The 23,010-nt window shown below is 38.2% G+C and overlaps 1 protein-coding gene across 1 annotated transcript; it reads left to right on the top strand.

The window, feature by feature from the left end:
• The first annotated feature begins 15,553 nt into the window (after positions 1-15,553).
• Positions 15,554-17,034, top strand: LOC143854056 (large ribosomal subunit protein eL37z-like). Its single transcript, XM_077363783.1, has 4 exons — positions 15,554-15,711; positions 15,811-15,946; positions 16,037-16,138; positions 16,741-17,034. The coding sequence occupies exons 1-4, from the start codon at positions 15,709-15,711 to the stop codon at positions 16,788-16,790; spliced, it is 291 nt and encodes a 96-aa protein (XP_077219898.1). The 5' UTR covers positions 15,554-15,708; the 3' UTR covers positions 16,791-17,034.
• The last annotated feature ends 5,976 nt before the right edge of the window (positions 17,035-23,010 follow it).

The raw sequence follows: 23,010 nt of genomic DNA, 5'->3' as shown, positions 1-23,010 counted from the left end.
CCCTAGAGTTAGGAGTCTGTCTTAGCTATTTAGGGTGTTTTAGAGTTAGGAGTCTGTCCTGATTTGTTGATATGGTGTGTCCTGTCGTGTGAGTGTCCCTAGAGTTAGGAGGCCTCAAGTTGATCGGTTAGACACTTAGTCCAACCGATGGCTAGACTAGGAAGCATATAGTCAGCCCATGGTTTTCCTTAGGTTGCACAGCCTAGATACACGTAGGATGTAGGGCTCACCTGCATTAGCTTAAGGCTAATCAACTTGCATTAGTTAGGGCATATAGAGAGTCCTAAAAATTACAATTCACATGAACTTAAGCAATTGTACAAAAAAGCTTTAAAAATCAGTCGAGTCTAGTGGATCGAGTCTAGGATAGCGGTTCTAGATGGTTAGGCATAGTAGTTTAGAATAGGGCATCGAACTACGTTGACTCCGATTCTTCCCGAGGCCGGGATACGTAGAGCAGCTGGGATGGACGGCCATCTTGGTCCGAGTCAGGTCGCATTAGAGTTAGGACTTATTTTGTCCAGTCATGTATAGAATTGAAGTGTGTGTTTTGCTGTGTTTTCTTACTTTCATGTACAGATCATATACCTTTAGCTGTAGCATGCATGTGTTTGCACACCAGAACTCAGAAACCAATTAGGTATGACACTCATAACCTAGTTATTCTTAGGCGACACTTATTTCATTTCTTTTAGGTGTGCTTATTATTCATCTCCGAGACATGCATGATTAGATAGACGTCTTCTCGGAGATATTCGTTCCCATTTCATATGACTTTCGCCCAAAACTCTTCAAAATTATTAAATAAATGGCATAAGAGACCAGGTGTTTACACTTGGACGGATGAGGTGCTCTTTAGACCTTCCGAATTCGTAACCAGGCACGAACCCTCTTTTTATAATCTCTGGTTATCCGTTGCAACAGAGCATAGTATGGGATCCTTGGCCCACTTCCTTGGATGGCGACTCTTCTTTGTTTAAGGTATGCCTCGAATCTGGGCTAGTCCCCGAATCGAGAGGTATCTCACCTTTTATATCGCCACTCATGCTGTGAGAGGCACTTCTTTCGAGAGTTCCTTGGTAGAGCTCTCCATTCACGTGGATGATCCAGTGAGACTTAGCGCATGGGGCACGCCCCCGCCGCCTCTCTCGGATCGGGGGTCCACATGGTGACATCATATTTGTTAAAAGAAAATAAAAAGAATAAAAAATGAAAAGAAGGAAAGAAGGAAAAGATGAATGATTGCTTAAAAAGGTTTTCTTCCAAAGAAGCAATGTGGAATGAGAATAGCATGTCTTGATTGATAAGAAATTAAGATTGGAATAAAATCTAATTTGGAAAAAAGAAAGAAAGAAAGCAAGAGGGGAAAATTGGAAACAAGCCAAAAAGGGAGCTCTCACATTGGAAATTACTATTTCTCTCTTAACCCTAGCTTTTTTTTGTATAAAAATCAAAGCAAACAATCCTAGAAAAGATTGAAAAAAAATCCAAATTCATCCTTTTTCTCTCTCCTCCCAAGAAAAAAAAAACCTCTTCTCTCTTGAAGTGTGTTCATATCTCTCAAGGGTTCTTCACAAAAGGGATTCTTAAAATCCATTTTCTTCCCAACAAATCACACATCAAGGATCTTTGGGGTGTTCTTTGGGTCTTCTTCATCATATAAAAGGTGCGACAAAGCGTATACCTCGGATCTACGCACCCTAGAGACAAGGAGCACGATCAACGGTATGATCTTTATCTTTGTAATATCAAAAGTAGAAAAACATGCTAGGGTTTTACTTTTGATAGATTAAATCAATGAATTTTTCCTTGAAATTCCAGTATGTTATAATATAGATTATAAGTTTTCAAAATTCGAAATTTCACCAAAAAATTAAATTTCCTCAATTTAATAATGATTTTCTTTCGTTTTTTATTCAATATGGATTTAAATCGGATTATCAAAGCAAGTGTTAGAAAATGTGGGTTTCTTTAAAAACTGATATTTTTGAGATTTATATAAAATAAAAAACTATTGGAAACTCAATTTCCAATCGCAGTTTGACCGTTTTAATTTTCATTCTATTTTTCAAATAATAACCCCGAAAGGGGTTATTTCTTGATGAACGAATCCAAAAGTATATCAAACCATGTCCAAAATTTGTGAAATCTTGTTTCCAAACCAATGTTTTGATTTTCAGAACACCCAAAAATTTTTGGATTTTTTTAAATTTGTTTAATCCGGATTATTTTAAATTTCGGCCATTTTTAATAAATATCAGAATATTTTACAAATTGATGAATCTCTCCAGAATTAATGTTCAATAATAAATTGAATTTCTCATGAATTTTTTTTTTCGAAAAGAGGTTTTTTTATTTGTTTTCTAATCGCTTCTTCGTTTTACGTGCCGTAATTCGTTTTCGTATTAAATTAGTAAATTTTTGAAATTTTTCTTTACAAACCAGTAACTTCGGTTTCTGGAATGTTAGATAAAAATTTTCAATTTATTTTGCAAAGTTTTAATATGGTTTTGTAATTTATTTTAATAAATGGGTTTCAATTCTTAGGAAACAAATTCCCCTTTTTTGTTTAAAAATCAATTTTATGGAGGAGATTTAATTTTTAAGTTTTAAAATTTTGATAGAAAATTTTATAAACTATTATATATTTACTGGAATTTTTTATTTGATTTTAGGATACTATTAGGTTTGCTTTTTAAGTAATTCTTTGGTTTATCTGATTTTTTGTGAATTTCAATTGACATCAAATCGTAATAAAAGTACATGAAATTCATACCGTAGTCTAATCTCATGATTATCTTTATTCTGTGAAAGTTTGGATTAATTTGAAATTTGTATGCTATAAGTTACTGTGTTAATCTATGAACTGATTTGAATTTTGAGAAATTGGAAATTGATATCAAATCTTAATGAAAATTTATATAAGTTTTCCAATAAGCGATAATAATCTAGATCTCTATTCTGTGAAAGTTTAGATTAATTTGAAATTGATAGGCTATAAGTTGCTGTGTTAATCTATAATCTGATTTAAATTTTGGAAAATCAGAAATTGATATCAAATCTTAATGATAATTCATGAAATTTTTTTCAATAAGCCACAATCATCCATATCTTGTTACTGGAAAATTGTCACCTGATTTGGGGTTTGATTGCTTAGGGTTTCTGTGTAATCCTAGCAATCTGGTCTTAATGTTAATAAATCATAATTTAATAGCAAATCAACACAAAAGTCAGTAAAAACATCAAACAAATCTTAACTTTACATCATGAATTTAATCCCTAACTTGTTTGAAACAGAAACCTTAGGGTTCATAGATCTCCATTGTAAATTCGTTATACCGCGATAGTCTAACTGCCGAGATCGCAACTGTAATCGTATACTAATTGCGATTAATCCTGCATAATTGGAGTACGTAAATTATAGTATGATATTGGCTCCGAGGTCCACTGTCCACGAAAATCCTGAGAAATATGCCAGGCAATAAGATACTATAATTTACGACTTAAATTATACAAGTGTTGAGAGCACGATTCCCTTCCATGGTTGTGATTCGAGGTCGAAACTTACGAACCATAGAGCCTTTGATATTCCTTAGATGTTTAGGAATCGAAAATCCTCAAAAATAAAAAATCATTAAGTTTAACAAATCGAATTAACTCGATCCGCGTCTTAGGAGCCGTTGGATTACGGTCTCCTATCGTAGGAACCTTTAGGGCCCCTTAGGAACACTTACGTCTCGTTGTGTCCTAGGTTTTAGGGAGTCCTAGAGTTAGGAGTCTAGCCTCATCACGGCTGTTTGCTACGGATAGCAACTGTGTCATAGATCTAGTTACCTCACGTTTTCATAGGACGGGCCTAGTTACCTAGGATGTAGGTTAACCTGCATTAGTCTAAGGAACGTCGTGCACTTAGCTAGGACCATATAGCATCTTAGATGAAGTCATAGGATAATAAAATCTTCAACTTGAACTAAATAATTTCTCTTAAAACTGTTGAAACAGTCAATCCAGTCTAGATCGGTATCCTAGATGAGTTAGACATAAGTAGCTTAGTTTAGGTGCACCGAACTACGATCGACTCTGATTCCAGTGAGGCTGCGATACGTAGGCAACTTGGATACTTGAGTGGCATACTAAGCCCAACTCGGCTCCACACATAAGTGGTGGAGTTTTATACATTAATCCTTAAATTAAAAGTAATTAAATCACTTAGGACTTTTCATGAAATTAGAATTTTAGGAGAACTTTCACTAAAGATTGAATTCAAACAAATTAAGAAAATCAAGATACACATTTAGGAATTACACTGAAATTAGATCTTAGGATGCATATCATGTAATTCGCACATTAATAAAGAGTTAAATGAGCCATTTAAAAGAAATTCAAAAGAGTTAACTTTTGGAATTGAAGACCGATTATCGGGTAGGAATGGTGCATGTGGTGGTAACTCCCCATACCTTCCATTCTCGTAACCAGGTAACGAGTCTAGATTTCTGGTCAATTATGGGTACTAGATCCCTCATCTAGGTGGCGACCCTGTCACTCTCTTTTGTGTGGAATTCGGATTGCCTTAGTGATCCCAAGTTCATGGAAAAAATAAATTAAATCACACCTTGCTAGGCTCGGAGGCTTACCCCTGCCCTTATGGGTAATGGGTTGCACGTTTGTTTGCACCCTATGGCTTGGTTGCTGCCTGCTTGGTTGGGTAATTAAAATCAATAATAAAAAGCACACGCCATTCGCGTGGGTACGAGAGACCAAGAGAGAGCGTGGCGGCTCACGCCTCGCCCCTCTCGCGGGATCGGGTCCCACAGATTATCATTAAATGCATAAGAAATCTTGATGGGTTAAATTGATATATTCCAAAAATGCCGAAAATGAATATCCTCTCATGACTAAGATAAAATTATCTAGTCATAGTAGTTCTTTTTGGAATGCATGTCTCCAAGGTATTCATCACTTGATATTCTCTAGAAGTCCTTGGATTATTCTCTGCAGTCCTGCATGAATATCTTTGTTTGTGTAGAGAATTTAAAATGTGTCTAGATTCAGTGTATGAAACTCAATTGAGTAAAATTAAAAATGTCATAGGAATCTAGTACCATTGTTGGACAGTTTCTCATTGTTATGGTTATCATGTAACACATTGTGATGGGAACACTTGTTTCTCACACATCTTGGTTTTCCATTGGCCTTTTGCACTTTGTGCTTAAATACCCTATTTTTATATGGTGGTTTGTGGATATAGGCATAGATGTTTGGACCATGATTCGGGTGTCCAAACATGGTAGACTATCCATTAATGCTCTCATTGAATGAGCCATAGATGTCTCTCTTAGACATGGGATTCTATTAATCCCTCTTATAATGTCTAAGTTCTATAGAGTTATGCTTAATTGATATTATATATATATATATATATATATTCTATAGTTTTCTCCTTGTATGCTACTGGATACATGGTAAAGATGGTAAACTTCAATTTCAAAAACCACTCAATTGGTACTCTTAGTCCTCTTACCTAGTAAGATGGAGAGTGTACACTCATCTTTGATTAAAACATCTAATTACTTTAGTTTTTAGCCAGCATCTTAACCATAATAAGCCATATGTGCCTTGTGTGTTATATATACATATATATATTATTTGCACATATTTAGGAGGAGCATGGTTTGCTAGGTTGTCACCTCTTTTGGTATCATATGACTACCTATAGCAATCATGCTTTAGTGGCCGAAGGGTGGTTTGAAAATCATTCACCTTTAAATCCCTTGGTGTCTATGTGGTTGGACAGCCCTTTGGATTCATACATTGTATGAGTCAGTTACAAAGGTAGACCTATGCATGCTCAATGTCTGTCCATCCACCTAATCATATGATGTGTGATATGCATCACATATGATAAGTACACTCATGTGGAGCCACCTTGCTCCATATGTGTTGTAGTTGGGTCTTGTCATATTCTTTAAATTTAAGATCATCTCTTATCTTCTGACAAGTTCCCTTGGCCTAAAACCTTAGTGTCATATCCTCTTTGGCATTATACTTATCTTGGATAGACTTATATGTTTCTATCTCTACCAATGATAAGTATCTTGTTCTAGAGTTTGAAAAATCTCTAGAACCCTTCTTCACTGGACAATGCTTGAGATGATCATCTCATTGTCTATGTAGTAATCTCTTATCATGTATTTTTAAATAAAAATATGTTATCATGATAAGTTTCAATGTCTGTGCTTTTACATTCTTATCTATAGCCATTGTGTATTGCTAGGCCTTGCATTATAAGAATTATCAAAGGCCAATGACAATCTCTTGGAAGAGGGATGATTTAAAAATATTTTTGAGTTTGTCATGTCCCATCATCTCTTCCAAGATTTTAGCTTCGGAGGACTCCACTCAGATCATATGTCCTTTGCAGCTTGTCTATAGTACTTGTGTCCTTTCATCGTGCCAGATGTAATAAGATGGTAGATGTATCCTCTGTTAATCTCTACATTCTTCCATAATGAAGAATGAACAGAGACTAAGGAAATTAAAGACTCTGTCTAAAGGCTGACATGTGTACTTCATGATCATCCTCTCAAGGATGACCTTTTGATGAAGGAGAAGAGTTAAAACAAGTACAAAATCTCTCAATCCAGAAAGAACTTCTAAAGATGCTCCCTTACATGGAAGAAAGGGTCAAGCATTGATCTAAGCTCTTCCAAATATTCATCAGTAGAAGAGTGCCGGATAGAAGAAAAGAAGTTCAGTTTCACTTCTTTCGAGAGATTTTCAAATATCACTTTCATCATTTCTTGAAGTGATAAAAGAAATGTGGTATTAATCTTCCATTTTGATCATGTATATTGAGCTTTATAGTTCCTCTATATGTATACATGATCTTTTGATTGCCATGGATATGTACCTCAATGATTTCATTCTCGTATCCATGTGTTTATTAGACCATCGTCTTAAACTCATATCCTCGGTCTAATAATCATCCATTCATATTCAAAGTGTGATTGGTTTATGAATGGAGCAATCTGAATGGTTATGTAGACACCCCATTTTGACCGTACCTTAAACCTCCCATGTTTGAACAAAACCTAACCAAACCAATGTTTTAAAACTCTAAATTTCATCCCATGGTAGGTTAGGGTCCCAGTAAAGTCCCTGCAAAATTTCATCAAAATCCGAGCGCGTTTACCTAGCGAACGAGCCGAGGTAAGTGTCGTGGTGCAAGTACAAAAGGGGGGTGGATTATCCTGGATGGGGCCGAACCTGGGCCGAATAGGACAAAAAATGAGGGCGCGCTGTATCAATTTTTCGCGCGCCTTATCAAATGGGGTGCCGATATCAATTCTCGAAAATGCCTATAAATATTGTTTTTTCTCTCATTTTAAAGAAAAAAGAAGAGAAAAATTTTCAGAGAGAGAAAGCAAGAGCTTGAGAAACTTTTTTTTTTTTCCAAAAACCCGAGCCAAAATTCGTCTTCCCCGGCGTATATACCGAAGCTCCGACCGGTCAATTCGCACCACCAGTCAACCTTCCTTCACCTCTAATACCTTTACAGATCTTCACCTTATCTCTTTCGTTCATTTTTTTTAAACCCTAGTTTTTCCCTTTCTTCACCGGTAGATCTAGCCGGAATCCGGCCATTCCTCCGGTCAGCCATACTCATAGCTTCTTCTTCATACTATTTTTCTCCATTTATAAGCTACTTCATTTTTAGTTTCTTCCTTTGCTTCATTCGAACCCTAAGAGCTTTAGATCTGAGATTTTGTCCTTTTAATCCTAATCTTAACCTCTCCTTCATCTTCTCCGATCGTTTTCTGTCAATTCTCTGGCAAGAATCTCCTCTTCGGCCAGATCTGAGCACTTGAACCCTAGATCTAATCCTAGAAATCATAGATCTAACCTTTCTCTGATCATCCTCTCCGGCTACCTACTCTGACAAGCTCGCCGGAGCTACGACTTACACTTCTTCTTGCTCCTTTTACTTTCCATTCCTCATTTCTTTCTTTTGTTCTCACATAATACTCTAGATTTGGCATTATTTTGGTAAAATATCTAATTGATCTGTTGAAGCAAGTCTCGGATTGGAGAGATCGGAAGACAAGATCGAGAAAGAAGCTTCATTTTCCGGTGAAGCCGAATTAGATCCAGCTGGTTCTAGACAAGATCGGTTGACATCTCTGATTTTTTTGAAAAGAGGATAAAGGAACGAGGCGCATTTCTTACTCTTTTTTGGATACTTTTTGAACGAATCAGTTGGACATAGCTTTTGGATATTTGTTCATCTTTTTGTGAATGCTAACTTCTGGGTACTTGTTGGACATTTGTTGACCTTATGTGGGAATGTAAATGGCATACCTTTTCAACTAGTTTTTCATCTACTATAGATGTATTCACGACGGACCCCTAAAATTTACACATCTATATATATTTGTCACTTTGCAAAACCTCCTTACAAAAAGCAACACCTTCTTACAAAAAATATCGGCGGTTTGCATGGTATGGCTTTACAAAAAAATCAGTTCACACTTACAAAAATACCCTCGTTGCGTGTTATAGCAGACCTACCAAAGTTCATGTCGTAGCTACACAAAGAATGGAGATTGGCATGATATACCAGACCTACAAAAAATATTTATACCTATCAAGTCAATGTGAGTAGTATTGTGGACAATCTTGAGTGTCTAATAATTGACGAAAATTAAAACACGTAGTTGTTCTGTATAGGTTCGGAAGGCATAATGGGTGTGTCATTTGCTCCACGGTTTACACGAGGACAATTTTTGCATGATCGTTTATTATGTCCAGGTTCGCCGCATGTACTACAATTGTGATGTGATCCTATTTGCAAGCCTTTCGACAACCAGCATTTACGAGATCGTCCAGGTTGTCGTCTTACCAGTGGTGGCAATACTAATGTCAAACGATTCGGAGGCTCCGGCCATTGTGATCGATCAAGTGTGGGATGAACCACCCCATCATATGTATTCCGATACGTATCAGCGAAGAACCACTCCTGGCAATATAGATATGTGTCCAAATGGTTCAACCCCATGGCTGCTATGGCATACCCGCACGGCAGTCCCATCGTTTCGAATTGTCCACAACTACACGTCTTTTTTTCAAATCCACCCTATCCGCATTAGTTAATGACTTAACTTCAAATTATGTCCAACTACGCGCATAAGGTGTATACCTAAGGGCACTATCACAAGCCGGTGTGAACCACTCTTCTGCCTTACCTGTCAAACGCGTATTCCATGAATGCCCCAGCTTCTGATGTGATTGAAAGAAGTCTGAAACTTTCCATCTAATGTGATCCACGAGTGACGTAATCGGCAACTCCCTTGCCTCCTTCAGTATGGCATTGAAGCATTCAGCCACATTAGTCGTTAGCACATTAAATTTAGACCCTGGGAAATATACGCTGGCCCAATTTTTCTTCGGAACCTCTTTTATCCATTTGTATGCCTCTATATTCATCTTTTTTATTCTCTCTATCGCATCTTTGAACACTCTCTCTCAGAGAGCGTAAACAGCTCTCATAAACTGTCTACGAAGAACTTGACTCTTAAAGGTTGAATAAAAATTGGCACGCATATGACGAATACAATAGCTATGGTATGAACAGGGTAATGCCTCAGCAACTGCTCTAGGCAACCCCTTCATCCGATCAGACGCAATCGTTGTCTTCCTCCACATCATTGACATGATCTCCTCCGAAATCCCTACTACAGGCAGCATCGCTCCTGAATTTACTACTCATAGTCAGGCTAGTTGATAGGACGAATAATTCATTACACAAATAAACAAGTTCCTAATTAGAGAAATGGTTACTTTACATGGCGTTGGTTGTATGATCAGTCCTGTTGTATTCTGTATCAGTCGGGTCCATGTCATTAAAATACCCATCTTCATAATCTTCATTCAAGTCTACCTCATATCTGTGCCAGATAAGAGTTAGAACGGGAAAAAAAATATGGATGTATGGCAACAATTCCCCCATTAGTGGAATAGTTTTGTACCTATGGATGGGATGTCGTTCGCCATATCTTCACTTTTTGGGAGCAACGTTGGGCCTCAAATCCGATGGCATTGGAACAGAATACCGTACAATAGGATTTTCATAACCATTAGGATCATCATATTCTCCATTAAATTCTGGTCCCTACCTGTGCAACGATGTATTAGAATAATAGAATTAAAATTTAAATGAGAGAAGCGTAAAAGACCCCTTAATTTGAATCACTTTTACCTATGGATTGTATGTCTTTCTCTTTGGCCTTGATCATTTAGATCACGTACAGGTGGAATCGGTGATTCATTCTCTCCTTCTGCATTTCGAGTATAAGCTCAACGAATTGAAGCAGCTATTGTCAAAGAGCCTCATCATAAGCTGTAGGTCACTATCATTACGGATTTCCTACAAAACGATCTGATATAGATCTATAACATATCGACATTTTAAAGATAACGAAATGTCGGCTGCCTTCGTCCCAATTCTTTGGTGTATTACAAACTGAAATGGTAAGAAATTTAATTCGCGATTCACAATTAAATACATCTTTGACTCCCAAACATATTCAAATGACACGGCATCCTTCAAGTACCCATCAACATGCAAGATAAAGGAAGCCTCTTCCCCCACCATTTGCGCAGTCCCTGCGGGATCAAAACCCACTTTAAACCACCACTTTAGAACTACGAAATAATTACTAACACATTAAACACTACTGACAGTGTGGCAACCACTATTGATACAATTTATACTACAAATTACACAGCTTCAACCACAATTCCAGCAACCCTCAACAACTACTAGAGTAGATGGAACCCAATCCAATGAACTAAATTTGGACAACCCTGGCCCAGTGTGGAAAGAGTTTGGACAACTCCTTGTGCACACTAATCACTACTCATAGTGTTGCAACCACTATTGGTACCATTTTAACCAATAATTACACAGCTTCAACTACTATTACAATGGCTCATTATGAACCAGATGAAATCCAATCCAATGAATAACATTTGGAAAACTCTTAAGCAGTGTGGGAAGAGTTTGAACAACTCCTTACACACAGCAGAATCTATTCCCAGTTTTGCAACCACTATTCATAACCATTCAACCACTAATCACACGGGTTCAACCACTAGTGAAGTAGATGAAATGCAATCCAGTAACTCCTTATAAACCAGATGGAATCCAATCCAACCAACAACATTTAGACAACCTTTAGGCAGAGTGGGAAGAGTTTGAACAACTCCTGTCACACATCAACAACTACTCCCAGTTTTGCAACCACAATTCAAACCCTTTCAATCACTAATGATACAGCTTCAACCACTACTGAAGTAGATGAAATGCAATCCAATGACTTTTTATGAACCACATGGAATCCAATCAAATGAACAACATTTGGACAACCCTTATGCAGTATGGGAAGAATTTGAACAACTCCTTACACACAACAGAATCTATTTCCAGTTTTGCAACCACTATTAATAACCATTCGACCATTAATCACACAGGTTCAACCACTAGTAAAGTAAATGAAATGCAATCCAGTGACCCCTTATGAACTAGATGAAATCCAATCCAATCAACAACATTTAGACAACCCTTAGGCAGTGTGGAAAGAGTTTTAACAACTCCTGACACACATCAACAACTACTCCCAGTTTTCAACCACTATTCATTCTCTTTCAACCACTAATGACACAGCTTCAACCACTACTAAAGTAGACAAAATGCAATCCAATGGCTCCTTAAGAATCACATGGAATCCAATCAAATAAACAACATTTGGACAACCCTTAACCAGTGTGGGAAGAATTTGAACAACTCCTTACACACAGCAGAATCTATTCCCAGTTTTGCAACCACTATTCATAACCATTCAACCACTAATCACACAGGTTCAACCACTAGTAAAGTAGATAAAATGCAATCCAATAACTCCTTATGAACCAGATTGAACCCAATCCAATCAACAATATTTAGACAACCCTTAGGCAGTGTGGGAAGAGTTTGAACAACTCCTGACACACATCAACAACTACTCCAGTTTTGCAACCACTATTCATACCCTTTCAACCACTAATGACACAGCTTCAACCACTAGTGAAGTAGATGAAATCCAATCCAATGACTCCTTATGAACCAGATGGAATCCAATCAAATGAACAACATTTGGGCAACCTTTAAGCAGTGTGGGAAGAGTTTGAACAACTCCTTACACACATTAGAATCTATTCCCAGTTTTGTAACTACTATTCATAACCATTCAACCACTAATCACACATGTTCAACCACTAGTGAAGTAGATGAAATGCAATCCAATGACTCTTTATGAACCAAATGGAATCCAATCCAATGAACAACATTTAGACAACCCTTAGGCAGTGTGGGAAGAGTTTGAGCAACTCCTTCCACACATCAACAACTACTCCCAGTTTTGAAACCACTATTCATACCCTTTCAACCACTAATGACACAGCTTCAACCACTACTGAAGTAGATGAAATGCAATCCAATGACTCCTTATGAACCACATGGAATCCAATCAAATGAACAACATTTGGATAGCCCTTAAGCAATGTGAGAAGAATTTGAACAACTCCTTACTCACAACAGAATTTATTCCCAGTTTTGCAACCACTATTCATAACAATTCAACCACTAATCACACAGGTTCAACCACTAGTGAAGTAGATGAAATGCAATCCAGTTACTCCTTATGAACCAGATGGAATCCAATCAAATGAACAATATTTGGGCAACCCTTAAGCAGTGTGGGAAGAGTTTGAAAAACTCCTTATACACAACATAAACTATTCCTAGTTTTGCAACCACTATTCATAACCATTCAACCACTAATCACACAACTTCAACCACTGGTGAAGTAGATGAATTGCAATCCAATGACTCCTTATAAACCAGATGGAATCCATTCAAATGAACAACATTTGAACAACCCTTAAGCAGTGTGGGAGGAGTTTGAACAACTCCTTACACAAAACAGAATCTATTCCTAGTTTTGCAACCACTATTCATAACCATTCAACCACTAATCACACAGGTTCAACCACTAGTTAAGTAGATGAAATACAATCCAGTGACTCCTTATGAATCGGATGGAATCCATTCAAATGAACAACATTTGGGCAACCCTTAAGCCGTGTGAGAAGAGTTTGGACAACTCCTTACACACAACAGAATCTTTTCCCACTTTTGAAACTACTATTCATAACCATTCAACCACTAATCACACAGGTTCAACTACTAGTGAAGTAGATGAAATGCAATCCAATGACTCCTTATGAAAAAGATGTAATCAAATCCAATGAACAACATTTAGACAACCCTTAAGCAGGGTGGGAGGAGTTTGAACAACTCCATACACACAACAGAATTTATTCCCAGTTTTGCAACCACTATTAATAACCATTCAACTACTAATAACACAGGTTCAACCACTAGTGAAGTAGATGAAATGCAATGCAATGACTCCTTATTAACCAGATAGAATCCAATCAAATGAACAATATTTAGACACCCTTAGGCAGTGTGGGAAGAGTTTGAACAACTCCTTGAACACATCAACAACTATTCCCAGTTTTGCAACCACTATTCATACCCTTTCAACCACTAATGACACAACTTCAACTACTGGTGAAGCAGATCAAATGCAATCCAATGACTCCTTATGAACGACATGGAATCCAATCAAATGAACAACAATTAGACAACCCTTAAGCAGTGTGGGAAGAGTTTGAACAACTCCTTACACACAACAGAATCTATTCCCATTTTTGCAACCAATATTCATAACCATTCAACCAGTAATCACACAGGTTCAACCACTAGTGAAGTAGATGAAATACAATCCAGTGACTCCTTATGAACTAGATGTAATCCATTCCATCAACAACATTTAGACAACCCTTAGGCAGTGGGGCAAGAGTTTGAACAACTCCTTACACACAACAGAATCTATTTCCAGTTTTACAACCACTATTCATACCCTTTTAACCACTAATGTCACATCTTCAACTACTAGTCAAGTAGACGAAATGCAATCCAATGACTCCTTATGAACCAGATGGAATTTAATCTAATGAACAACATTTGGACAACCCTTAGGCAGTGTGGGAAGAGTTTGAACAATTCCTTACACACAGTAGAATCTATTCCTAATTTTGCAACCACTATTCATACCCTTAATCTAATGAACAACATTTGGACAACCCTTAAGCAGTGTGGAAAGAGTTTGAACAACTCCTGACATACATCAACAACTACTCCCAGTTTTGCAACCACTATTTATACCCTTTCAACCACTAGTGAAGCAGATGAAATGCAATCTAATCGCTCATTATGAACTAGATGGAATCCAATCCAGTGAACAACATTTGGACAACGTTTAAGCCGTGTGGGAAGAGTTTGAACAACTCCTGACATGCATCAACAATTTGAACTTTCAATAATAGACACTTTCAGTAACTAAAAAGACACTTTCAACAACTTAAGATTTCAACCAAGTTCAACACAATTTCAACCAAAATTTCAAACACATTTCAAACAATAACTTTAGATTTCAAACACTATTTATCCCATTTGAACTAGTAAAACATATTACACCAATTTCAACCTACTGTTTCAACACATTTCATATACTTCAACCACTACTGAAGGAGATGAAATACAATCAACATACAATAAGGTTTACCTCAGTGTTTCAACAAGTGGGAATAGTTTCACATAGAATAAGGTTTACCTCAGTGTTTCACATAGAATAAGGTTTACCTGCATAGATCTACGAATCCATAGAATAAGGTTTACCATCATAGATCTACAAATCCACATACAATTTTTCACAACCATTAAATAAGGTTTACCTCAAAGCAACTTATTTACGTCTACCACTACATAGGTGAAAATGAAAAATGGAGAGAAAGAAAGAGTAGAGGTTGAAGGAAAGAGAGTAGATGTTGCAATCACTACACACATCACTCTCCAACCAACGCTTTTAATGTAAGAAAAAAGAAAATAAAAAAGACTACAGGTTGAAGAAGATGGTATCTTTGTGGTAGGTGGAAAGGAAAGTACGTGGGGAAGAAGGCAAGTTATTAAAAAATTACTTTTTAGTGCTGATATGACCACTGTCAGTAGCAATAGGCGGGAAGGGCAAAAGGGTCGTGGAATTTTACTGAACAGTGAAAAGCACTTCAAGTTGGTCGTTTTAAACTCTCAACTTCTTATGTGTCAATAGTCCAAAAAAGAACTTTTTTTAGGTCATTTGCCCAAAAAAAAAAAATATAACAAAATGCGGGTAACTGCTGGTCCACTTGACCCAACCCTTGTTTTTGAAGGTTAGGTGACCTGCGGGTCAATTTTGCTGGGTGACTCAAATGTCGACCCGTACCCGCAAATTTGCGGGTGGGTTGGGTTGCGTGGACCCACGGGCACGGAGGGATTTTGCCAGGTCTAAATATACCCACTCTATGAAGTGAGCCGAGGATAAACTGCGAGCTGGGCATAAATGAACCCCACGACCTAATCTGAGCCGTTAAAACCCCAAATACCCACCTTTCCTAAAATGCGCCGACGTAAGTTCTACTATAAATAAGCAACCTAAACCCTAGAACCAGAAAAATCGCAAAGGACAGACCAAGCGTTCCGGAGCAGCGGCTTCTGCAACTGCGAAAATGGTCAGCCCCTAAACCCTAAAATCTTCTCTTGTTTCTTCTTCTTCTTCTCGTTCCTCGAATCGAAGCTCTTAAAATCATGCATTTTGTTGATACAAACAGGGAAAAGGAACAGGAAGCTTCGGTAAGAGGAGGAACAAAACCCACACCCTCTGCGTGAGGTGTGGACGGAGAAGTTTCCATCTGCAGAAGAGCAGATGCGCTGCTTGTGGATATCCTGCTGCGAGGATCCGCAAATGTAATGCAATCTTCCTCAGATTTATTTTCATCTTCTTTTGAATCTTTCTTTTATTGATTTTTGTGGTTTTTTTTTGGAAGTGGATTTCAGATAACTGGAGTGTTAAGGCGATTCGAAGGAAGACAACGGGGACGGGTAGGATGAGGTACCTCCGTCACCTGCCTCGCAGATTCAAGAGCAATTTCAGAGAAGGTAACTCAAATGCTTTTTGAATATATGGATTTTATAATCTAGAATTGTAAAATCCTGGATTTTACAAGCTAAAACCTAGATTTCTTAAAATCCAGTTTTTAGGCTTAAAAAAAAAGTCTAGGTTTGCGATTTCAGAGAAGGTAACTCAAACGCCTTTTGAATATATGGATTTTATAATCTAGAATTGTAAAATCCTGGATTTTGCAAGCTAAAACCTAGATTTATTAAGCTAATATCTGGATTTTGCAAGATTGAGCTGTAACACAACTTATTTACGAATTTAAAATCCAGTTTTTAGGCTTAAAAAAATATCTAGGTATTAGCTTAAAAAAAATCTAGGTTTTAGGTTGTAAAATCCAAGGTTTTACATTTCTGGATTATAAAATCCATGCATCCAAATGGGGTCTCAATTTCTCTCCATTTCCATTAATCTTTCTCCGTAGCTTTCTTTTGAACGCCTTGAAAATCGCTTCTTCGTAAATCTTGTCTTTTTAGAATAGTTTGTCTTTGTTTGTTTTCTTATCTTTGCATCTCTTATTTAATTGCTGTTGAACGATTATGTTTTGATTCGGTTGCTTATGTTGCTTTTTTTCCATTTTCAGGCACTCAAGCAGCTCCGAGGAAGAAGGGCGCTGCTTCTACCTCGTTTTAAATGAGTTAAGGAGTAACTTAATACTCTATTTTAATTTGTTGTTCCTGAACTCTAGAAACCAGCTTTGAGTTTTGTTTGATGATTGTTACCACTAGACCTAGATGTTACCTGTTTTTGGAGGATCAATTTGGATTACTGGAAAGTTTAATGGCCTGGTTCTTTATTGCCGGGGTCTCTGTGTTCTGAAATTATATATGTTTTTTGAGTGATTGTGTTCTGCTGAAATTATTATGATTTAATTTTATTCTTTTTGTCTGTTTGAGGATGTTAGAACCGTGTTTTATTCATAAACTGCGTTCTTTTTTTGCCAATGTAACTGAAAAGTTGAATGTCGTATCCTACTATTGTTCTTCTGACATGGAACTTTGACTACTTTGTGGCGTTTAGAAGTTAGAATGTGTCATTGGTTGCAGTGCCGGTTGGATCTTTGAGTACTTTGTGGCTTTTATAAGTTAGAACTTGGCATTTGTTGCAGTACCTGTTGGGTGGTATTGATAATCCATGTTTATCTCTTGAAATCTTTGGAACAAGGGTGTCCCGTGAGTTCAAATTTTTTTAAATTGTTGTTGGATGTGTGTGGTATACAGATATTAGTGCAGGTAATAGGGAAATCTCAATTGATATTTCTGTTTTTATTGGATGTTATTTTTATACTTTAGAGTTAATTCATTTTCTTTGTTGAGAATCATTTTGCTTGACCTGTGCATCTCTGTGAGCTAATACTGAATGGTACTTCTTTCAAGTAGGCATACCACTAGATGTGCATCAGCCTGTTGGTTTTATGGAATACTTTCTGATTACTTGTGTCCATGTGTGATACTAACACTCTATTCTGTGTTTAAGTTACAATATTCGTAACTGTGGTATGACAAATGTTATTGAACATGACAATTAGAGTCCTGGATTGTAAGTTTTGTATGGTGCTTTTAGTGCTTGGGGGATTTGATTATGGGATCTATGGCTTTTATAGAGGAAGGCAAGTTGAAAGGACATAGATGTAATTGTTGAAATGATGGCAGCCCAAGCTTTGTACTACAGGATCATAGTCAATTTTATAACCTTTTTTTTTTCACAAAAATAAAAATAAAATTGCTATCTAGAATGGCTTGGCTTATGTTGGGGATGGAAATTTGGTTAGGATTGTGGTGAATGGATTATCTCATCTTATGTTCCTACTTGGGTTTCCAGTGCTTGGGTTGGATCCTTGCAGGTGTATGTGGACTTTATGGAATGGAAAATATATTCTTCCAGCTCCTGACTATTGCATGATTGGGTTTCAAGGTGGATGGTTTTAAGGAGTTATCCCATTCATGTAGTTTGTGGCCTTGCCCATGATGAATGGATAATTCATTGGGCTATTGAAATATTATACTGATGCGAATCTTGCTTTGATGCCAATCTGGAGCAAGCCTAAAGTTCGTGAATCATTTTATGTGAACTTTTTGGAGCTTAGAAAATGGTCTTAATTCAGATTAAAAGCAGCATGCATGGTAATCAAGAACAGCTAGAATTTTCATAAAGATCCAAGGCTTTAAAATTAATTCATCAATAGAATCAATACATCCAAGTAGCAATCAAAATTAAATCACCTAACTAAACAATGAAATTGGATTCAATAACAATCTATAAAACAGATCAAATCTACTAATAAATGTCCAATTACAACCCAAAAAGATTGATGCTGACTTAGGGTTGACAGATCAATATCTGGGAACTTAGGAACACAAGAAGATTTTCTAATTCAGATTAATAGCAACTTATGGTCCATACTAATAATCAAAGCAGCTCAAAATTTCATGAATCTCTAAAGCTCTAATAGGAATTCACCAATAGAATTCAACTCATCCAAGTAAAAGTTCCAACAACATGTTTTAATCAAAAGAAACTCATTTAAATAAGCAAAGAAATCAGATCTCGAAAAAAAAAATTGTCGAACCAATTTGATTACTAACTAATGCCTACCTACAACCCGAAAGGAGTATAACGGGTTATAAGACTGATAAGGGTGGTGTAGGGAATTTAACCGGGTAGAACTCACCCGTAAAAACTAGCTAGTAGAGAGAGGGTGCCCATTCCCTTATAACCCATTCCCATCCCCGTCACTTTACCGATGTGGGACTATTTGCTTTTGCGTGGAACCCCAACAATCTCCTCCTCCACGCGGAAGCAACATGGACAATCTTGCCCCTCCACGCGGCGGCAATGTGGGAACCATGAGACATTCCTGCCCTCGGAGGCAAACCAGGGCTTACCATGCCCGGAGCTCTGATATCATTTGTAGGGAATTTAGCCGGGTAGAACCAAGGAAGCAAGATTCTTCCCTGGGAGCCTTCGATTCCCGCTTCGATTCCTGTTTCGATTCCCGCTTTCGATTCCCGCTCTGGCAACCTTGAGTAGGATTCTTCCCTGGGAGCTTTCGATTCCCGCTTTTGATTCCCGCTCTGGCAACCTTGGGTAGAACTCACCCCTAAAAGCTAGCTATTAGAAGGAGGGTGCCCATTCCCATATAACCCATCCCCATCCCCCTCACTTTACCGATGTGGGACTATTTGCTTTTGCGTGGAACCCCAACAGGTGATATGTTCACAGGGTATAGGATTTGCAATAGAGTAAATAAGATGAAAAATATTATGGTTAAGGTTGGGAAAAAAGTCAAGGGAGATATGGGCAGGCTAACAAGAAAAGATATAATAGAAATGTAGTTGAGATGGCATATTGGGCCTCAAGTATCGTGCTGCTGCAGGTGTTCTCTAAAAGGGGGGGGGGGGGGTAGCTAAAGTACAAAGGTAAAGGGGCTGATCTCAGCCAAGATATGGAGATAGAGAAGAGGAATAGAGAATCAAGAATAAGAAAGGTGTTTAAGTTCAACAAAAGATATTAAGATCAAGAATGGAGAAAGATATGGGTAGAAAGGGGAGTAGTGTATAAACCTAATCGGGAAGGCTGAAGAATGAAACGGAGAAAAGGAGGGGAAAAGTGAAATGGGACTATAAAGAGAGATGACGCCTGCCCAGTGCTGGAAGGTCAAGGAAGTTGGTGACCTGATGACAGGGGAGCCGGCGGCCATAACTATAGAGGGAAGAAAGAGGGGAGTGTGACAAAAGGATGTAAGAAGGGAGAATGAAAGGATGTAGAGAGGTGAAATAGGGAAGGAAAGAAAGGGATGAAAAGGAGATGAGAGAAGGGAAAAAAAAGAAGAAGAGAGTGGCTGAAGAATGAAACGGAGAAAAGGAGGGGAAAAGTGAAATGGGACTATAAAGAGAGATGACGCCTGCCCAGTGCTGGAAGGTCAAGGAAGTTGGTGACCTGATGACAGGGGAGCCGGCGGCCATAACTATAGAGGGAAGAAAGAGGGGAGTGTGACAAAAGGATGTAAGAAGGGAGAATGAAAGGATGTAGAGAGGTGAAATAGGGAAGGAAAGAAAGGGATGAAAAGGAGATGAGAGAAGGGAAAAAAAAGAAGAAGAGAGTGGCTGAAGTAGAGATAGGAGGAGATCAAAGGGAGCAAGAGTGAGAAGGAGAGAAGTCGAAGATGGGAGAGAAGGAAGGGTGCAGAAATTGAGAAGGGTGGGTGAGAGGAGAGAGGGAAGCTAACTGAGGGGGGTTATTATTCACTTTTCCTCCAAGATTCTACTTAAGTGGGTTCATGGATTGGAAGGAAAATGAGTATAAGTTATTTAGGGGTTTCAGGTAATAGGATAAAAGGATAAGTGGGCCATCGGTAAAAAAGTACGTTTGGCCATAGGTTAATGTGGACTTCCAGTTCAGTTAAAATATTTCTTAAGAGGAAAATCACACATGTCGAATAGCCCAATAGAGAAAAAAACTAAATTTATTGGCTAAGTTGATGCCTTGATCACATCTGTTCTCCATGTGGGAAGAACTCAACTCTGTCAAGTGTAAGTCTGTCATATGCTAAAGCAAATCCTCGCAAATTCATCATAGCTGCCCAACATTTAACCACGAACACCCGACCAGAAAACATCCTATCCGACGAACGTAGTATCACTTGTGAAATCCATGACGCATCTCTGCCCGTAGAACTTCAATATCATAATCTCCCTATTGTAACAAAGCGATGATGGTAATTTTTTGGCAAATCTCCAAGGCGGTGATGGTGAATGACTCCTATTATGAATCGGTCGTATCGAGAAAACATTGTCACTAGCCCCCATATGCTGTAGAAGTGATCTCTCAGAAACTGGTCAGTAGCAACTTCTCGGAAACTTGTCAGTAGCTACCTTATCTCTTGGCTACTCTTTAACACCTCTTGTTGTACCTCCTTAACGTGCCGAACAAACTCTGCAGCCGCGACACTACATTTCCAATGGTAGGAAAAATGGCTACAATCTAAAAAGTGTGGAAGGGAATTGCCACAAGTGATATTAAGGGAGCAGGTAACGAAACTATGATAAGCAAACTCTACCTTGGGTAGAGTTCAATCCCATTGATGAGGTCTTTCACTAGATAAGTATCTCAACAAATTTCCTAGGCTGTGAGTAAAGTCATAAACGACTCAAGACTGTCCTCACTACCGGAATCTGCATGAAATAAGCTATCTTGAAGACCCTTACAACAGTGGCAACGGTGGACTCGACACAAATCTCAAAGACCCTAACAACCCTATGAACTCGAGAAACAATTGAGACTTTACATGAATCTCGAGAAGCAACGATGGACTCGAGAAACAACACTAGACTTTACAACCCTATGAACTTGAGAAACAACCCTATGAGCCTTACAATAGTGGCAACGATGGAATCGACACAAGAATCTGCATAAACTAAGATGATACTAGACTATGAAAGCGAACACCTAATTGACGTGTTAAAGATCCTACTACCTAATGACAACACTGGACTCAATTCTACCTAAAGATGCACTAACTGAAAAATGACTAAACCTTTCTCTATGAGCAATTGGATCGAACACCCGGTGTGTGGTAGATGAACAGCCTATGGCTTACAACTAAGAGAAACTCTGTCAGGACTTTTACCGAATGCTTGTAGTGCTAAAATCGATGGATCCCTACAAGCTATCACGATCGAGCCCGGATGCCAATTGATGCAAACCTAGGGTTCATTGATCGAACTTATGATTAGGACCACAAGAAAATATTTTTAATTCAGATTAATAGCAACACAAATTCCAGTATCGAAGTAATTCGCACACATCTTCAGGGTGTAGAAATTCTAGATGGTCATCTGGTGATCGATGTGCCATTTGACCTGGTAGAGGAGAGAAAGAGGACCCTTAAAAGCTCTCATTGGGGACCTAAAGAATAGTGCTTGGCTCTTGGAAGACGTATGGGGTTGGGCCAAACGAGTCTGGGCCTTCCTCAATTGCAAAAACCTTTCTCCATCAGGTCAATGTATATCCTGTTTTGCTTTGAATCTGACTCAGGCCTTCTCTATTCTCAGGCGTGGTGGGGATGCTCTTGGAGGATACCTATCATCCCTCCAGCCTTGGCTCCCTGTGTTTAGTACTGGTGCTAGACCTGTAAGGATCGAATTTTATGACATTCCTCTTCAAGCGTGGTCTACGTCAACTGTGGAGGCCCTAGGTCAGCATTTGGGTTAGGTGCTTCAGATCCAATATATGGCAATCATGACCATTGCTTGGCTTTTGCCTCTGGCTTGGTCCTTACATCCCTATGAAAATTTCTACCTTCATTTATCAGTCTTAGGGTAGATTCAAGTATTTATTCTATGAGAGTTAAGGCGATAACTGAGGATAGTCTTAATAGCTTGGTGTTGTCGGTGGTGGGGGATTTAAGTGGTAAAGACAATTAGGTCTCTTTTGAGGGACCCGGAATCCAGGTCTTCGACAAGGCATCAATGGAGATGGCCGCTCCACCGGAAAAGGTTGGTGGTTCTTTGGTCAATCCCAAGGAAAATACTGTCTGTGATAGGGAGCCGTTGGTGGGTTCTCTTTGATTTTTTAATCGCCTTTTGAATCTCCATGTACCAAGTCGTCCCGGGGGAGGGGGGGGGATGCCAGACAGCAGAAATGCATCAGTACGTAGAAAGGTGGGATGGCGTGGAAAAGGGGAGACTCAGAAATCCTTAAATGCGGAACCATGTGGCGTGAGGGGGAAACCTAATCGAAAAAATCTTGCTGACAGCTTTATGCTTAAGTCGGCCAAAGACAAAAGGGTGCAAAAAATAAAAATTAGATTCTATAATGAGTATAAGTGTAATACAGACAAGTTGAGAAAATC

The sequence above is a fragment of the Tasmannia lanceolata genome, unplaced genomic scaffold (genome assembly GCF_043159265.1).
Source record: "Tasmannia lanceolata isolate RefF3 unplaced genomic scaffold, GAP_Taslan_0.1 ptg000003l, whole genome shotgun sequence".
Lineage (NCBI taxonomy): Eukaryota > Viridiplantae > Streptophyta > Magnoliopsida > Canellales > Winteraceae > Tasmannia > Tasmannia lanceolata.
Note: the sequence above shows the minus strand (reverse complement) of the source record. Positions and strands in the feature narration are given on the sequence as shown.

What these genes read in the sequence shown, in the direction of transcription:
- LOC143854056 (XM_077363783.1), top strand. An exon ending in TGCTGCGAGGATCCGCAAAT is followed by an intron (nt 15,947 to 16,036) that starts GTAATGCAATCT and finishes AGTGGATTTCAG; the next exon opens with ATAACTGGAGTGTTAAGGCG. An exon ending in CAAGAGCAATTTCAGAGAAG is followed by an intron (nt 16,139 to 16,740) that starts GTAACTCAAATG and finishes TTCCATTTTCAG; the next exon opens with GCACTCAAGCAGCTCCGAGG.